At 29.5% G+C, this 3944-nt stretch overlaps 1 protein-coding gene across 2 annotated transcripts in view; it reads left to right on the top strand.

The window, feature by feature from the left end:
- Positions 1-3944, top strand: part of kl-2 (dynein heavy chain 2, axonemal kl-2) — a 192858-nt gene that overhangs the window by 102507 nt on the left and 86407 nt on the right. For both annotated transcript variants that reach the window (XM_014421280.3, XM_014421281.3), the window contains 4 exons: positions 888-1043; positions 1976-2184; positions 2317-2502; positions 2775-2973. In XM_014421280.3, the coding sequence (XP_014276766.1) occupies positions 888-1043; positions 1976-2184; positions 2317-2502; positions 2775-2973 (750 nt within the window). The remainder of the gene's footprint in view (positions 1-887; positions 1044-1975; positions 2185-2316; positions 2503-2774; positions 2974-3944) is intronic.

Raw genomic sequence — 3944 nt, 5'->3', positions numbered from 1 at the left:
ATTATATATAATATTATAGACTCTTAATCTCAGGGCGGGTTTCTAGGCATTCAGAACGTACATTCAGCTACTAATGACACAGAATTAAATTATTTATTAGCTGCTTTTACAAATCTGCTTCAACTCTATTTTGTTCAACACTAACCAATTTATACAATTTTCTTTTGATGATGGAAGGTTTTCTTTGCTTCTTTCTCATGAAGTGGCGATCCAAAACAAAGAGTCCCTTCTTCTTGGGTGACTCTTCGATGTCTTCTTTTTTCAAGATGTCTACCATTGAGAGTCTAAGGAATTTCACAGGACATCCTGCCTCTAGGCGATGTCATCCATCTCCCACCTAAGCAACAAATGAATTTCACGAACCATGATCTTTCTTTCGATGTTCGAAGTGAATCGAGTGTAGCACCAGAGTTTTGAGTTTATGCATGTGATTTCCTATATAACATTATTGTTGAACACTTATATCTTTTCTTAAATGTATTATAATTTCAATTATGATGGGAAGTTAAAATAAAGTTTTTAAAATATTTGAATCTTCTCGACAAGGCCGCGATTCAACGGCCTTTTGCAGGACACATGCCGCCATCTTGGCTTTGAACGATATCTTTTGTGACTGCATATTTTACTGAACAAAATTGGTTAGCTCGCTTTTAAGTTTAATACTACAAATAAACATGAAATAAAACATAACATAAAACATACCAAAAATCATTTATATATAAAAAATAACTATTTACTCATAAAAGAGGATATTACAATATTAAAAAAAAAAAATATCCAATAGTTTTGTGAAGTAGACTATTTTCTATGAAATTATACTTGTGCAAACTTGCATCGAAACATGCATTTCAACAGCTTCAATATCTTAAAGATTAAATATTTTTCAGGTTTCTTTACTTTTTGAAGTTGGTGATCTGACAGTCGCCTCTCCTGCTACTGTTTCGAGATGCGGTATGGTATTCAACGATTACAAAGATTTTGGATGGCGACCTTTTGCTCATTGTTGGTTCAGACAATTTAAAAGTGAAGATTATGTAAACGTTGTAAGTTATGGCAAGGCCTTCTTGATATTATTTTATCCTATTGAGGCTTAGTATATTAAAGCTCATATGTTTTTTATTTAATTCGATACCCGTTAATAATGCAGTTAAAAAAAGAATTTTTTTTTCAACTGCATGGAATATTTTTTCCGATTTATATACTGTAAAGAGTAATTATTCCAAAAATGAAGTTTCCTCTTCCCCTCCCCAAAATCATTTTTAAAAACAAAATTAATTTTAAAAATCATTATTTACCATTTTAAATTATCCAATTTCAGCATCAATTTGTTCAGATATTCAGTTTTTAATTATTTTTATTTATATAAGTAATTATTTCTCATCTATAAATAACCAATTCTTTCTCCTATAATCAAATATTCTGGAATTTTTTGTAATAATTTTAAATCTTTAATTTTACCATTTATTTACTAATATTGAATTTGTAAGAACTTGAAATCAGAAAAGTTAATTATGTAATATTTCCATAGTAACCTATTAAATATGATGTTTATATAAATATTTATAGTAACACTAATATATAAATAAATAATTAATAAGAAATCAATTTAAATACATTTTTTTTATGTATGTTGGCCACAACAACATTTGTTAACATTATCTGTAATATGTGGTCTCTCCGACACTGAACTTCACATTGAAGGTCATATCAGTTACCTTCACCTTCCTTCTTCTGTCGCCATACCAACTGTGCCCTTTGTCTGCCCTGGAGGTCTTTAGTGCTTTATCTCCACTCTCTTATTCACACAGCCTTCTTTACTCACTTACACTATTATGTATTGAGTAATGCACTACAACCAACTCCTATCTCTTTTTAAAACAAAAATAGATTAATTTTTACTCAATTAATAGCTACATTTTATTTATTTAAGGTAAAAAAAATTGTTTAATGATTTTTTATATTTATATGTTCTTAGATGAAGATACTATTTGAAAGATATATCGATAATATATTAAGGATAAAGCGTCTAAATTGTGAAGAAGTTGTTAAAGTTCCGGAAATTTGTGCAGTTATTTCTCTTTGCCACCTGATGCAAATAATCGCTAGACCTGAAGACGTTGCTAAAGTTTACCCTCCTGAATCAGAAGATTATATTTATGCGGCACGATTTTACTTCTTTTTTTGGTAATTTATTTCAATAAAAAAATGTTGATACTTGTAGTACCTAAAATTTTGATTAAATAGTAAAAAAAAAAGTTTATTTAATTATTAAAACAGTTTTTTTTTTAATATGTTTTATTTTTGTTTTCCATGTAGTGCAATATGGACCCTTGCAGGATCTTTGTCAGAAAAGGGACGTGAAGTGATGGACGCCTTCATACGAGAGCAAGAGCCATCATATCCGTCAGAGGAGACCGTTTATGAGTATTTTATTGATCAGAAGACCCGTGCGTATGTGCATTGGCGAGAAAAATTATCAGACAACTGGAAATACAATCCAGAGTATGTACTTACCTAGAAATCGTTTTTGACTTAGTCTCAATTTTACAGATCTACTATCAATTTGATGAATTCAAAATGTCATACATATTTAATGACATTACTTATCCAAAAAGTAGAAAGAAAAAAAGGATTATTTTTTCTTTATAGGACGAACTTTTTATCTATTAGGTCATATCATATAAAGTTGAAATTTAATAATAAAATAAAATTTATTTATTTTTTATAGCTTGTTTAAATTTATTGACTTGAAATATGTTTTTATTTTATTTCAGGACTCCTTTTTGTAAAATATTTGTACCATCTATAGACACTCTCCGGTATACATATTTAACAAATGCACTGTTATCGCATAATATCCCAGTTCTGATAACGGGCGGTGTCGGCACAGGAAAAACTTCAAACGTCACGTCTGTGATAGATGTCCTCGACAAAACCAAATATTCTATAGTGACTATAAATTTATCTGCTCAGGTAATTTTTTTTATTTTCCATTCAGAAGTCCTCTAATACTTTTTATTAATATTTATGGCTTATTGTAAAAACAGTCAATGTCAATGTTTAAAATTTTCAATAAAAATTTATTTAAAAATAAACTATTTTAAATTGCTGAGGTGAAAAAAAACTTCCAAATAAAATATAAGCTATTCTATATTTTGCTTGTACAATGTTTCAGGACAATTATCTCATACTCATGCACCTTTGTAATCCACATATTTGTCATATTTTCAGTTTCTATATTGAAATCATGCCATCTACACGCTCATAATTTAAAATTGTTTTATTACTACATTATTTAAATTTTAAAAAAATACAGTAATTTAAATAATGTAGTTATAAACGATTTTAACTACAAGTTTTTAGATAGATAACATGATTTCAATATGGAAATATAAAATATGACAAATATGTGGATTCCAAAGGTGCATGAGTATGGGATAATTGTCCCGAAACGTTGTATAAGCAAAATATAGAATATGTTATATTATATTTGGAAGTTTTTTCACCTCAACAGTTTAAAAAATTAATATAATTAAATGAGGAGAAGATGGTTGGGGTGCGGTCAATTAAAAACACAAATAAGTTCGATTAACTTATTTTAATGTGCCAACGTTTCGGCTAGAGTTTCTAGCCTTGTGTTTTTCATTGACCGCACCCCCAACCATCTTCTCCTCATTCATCATCCATGGTCAACTATCACTCATAATTAATATAATAACTGCTGTAACATACTAACTTTATTGGGTTCGGTACATCTCTTTATATACATGCGGTCAGCTGATCTCCTCAGTCAGCTGACATAGAAGTAACAGCTGACTAAGGCTGTAACTTATATATATATATAGATGTCGGAGGATCTATTGGACAACGAAGATGCAAAAGCACTGAAAGCAGCGGTAGTCTGCCGTGTGAAAAGAAGTATCCTCAATCAGATTCAGGCAGAT

The sequence above is a fragment of the Halyomorpha halys genome, unplaced genomic scaffold (assembly GCF_000696795.3).
Source record: "Halyomorpha halys isolate HHAL.00 unplaced genomic scaffold, Hhal_1.1 Scaffold311.1, whole genome shotgun sequence".
Lineage (NCBI taxonomy): Eukaryota > Metazoa > Arthropoda > Insecta > Hemiptera > Pentatomidae > Halyomorpha > Halyomorpha halys.
This window is presented reverse-complemented; position numbering and strand designations above follow the sequence as displayed.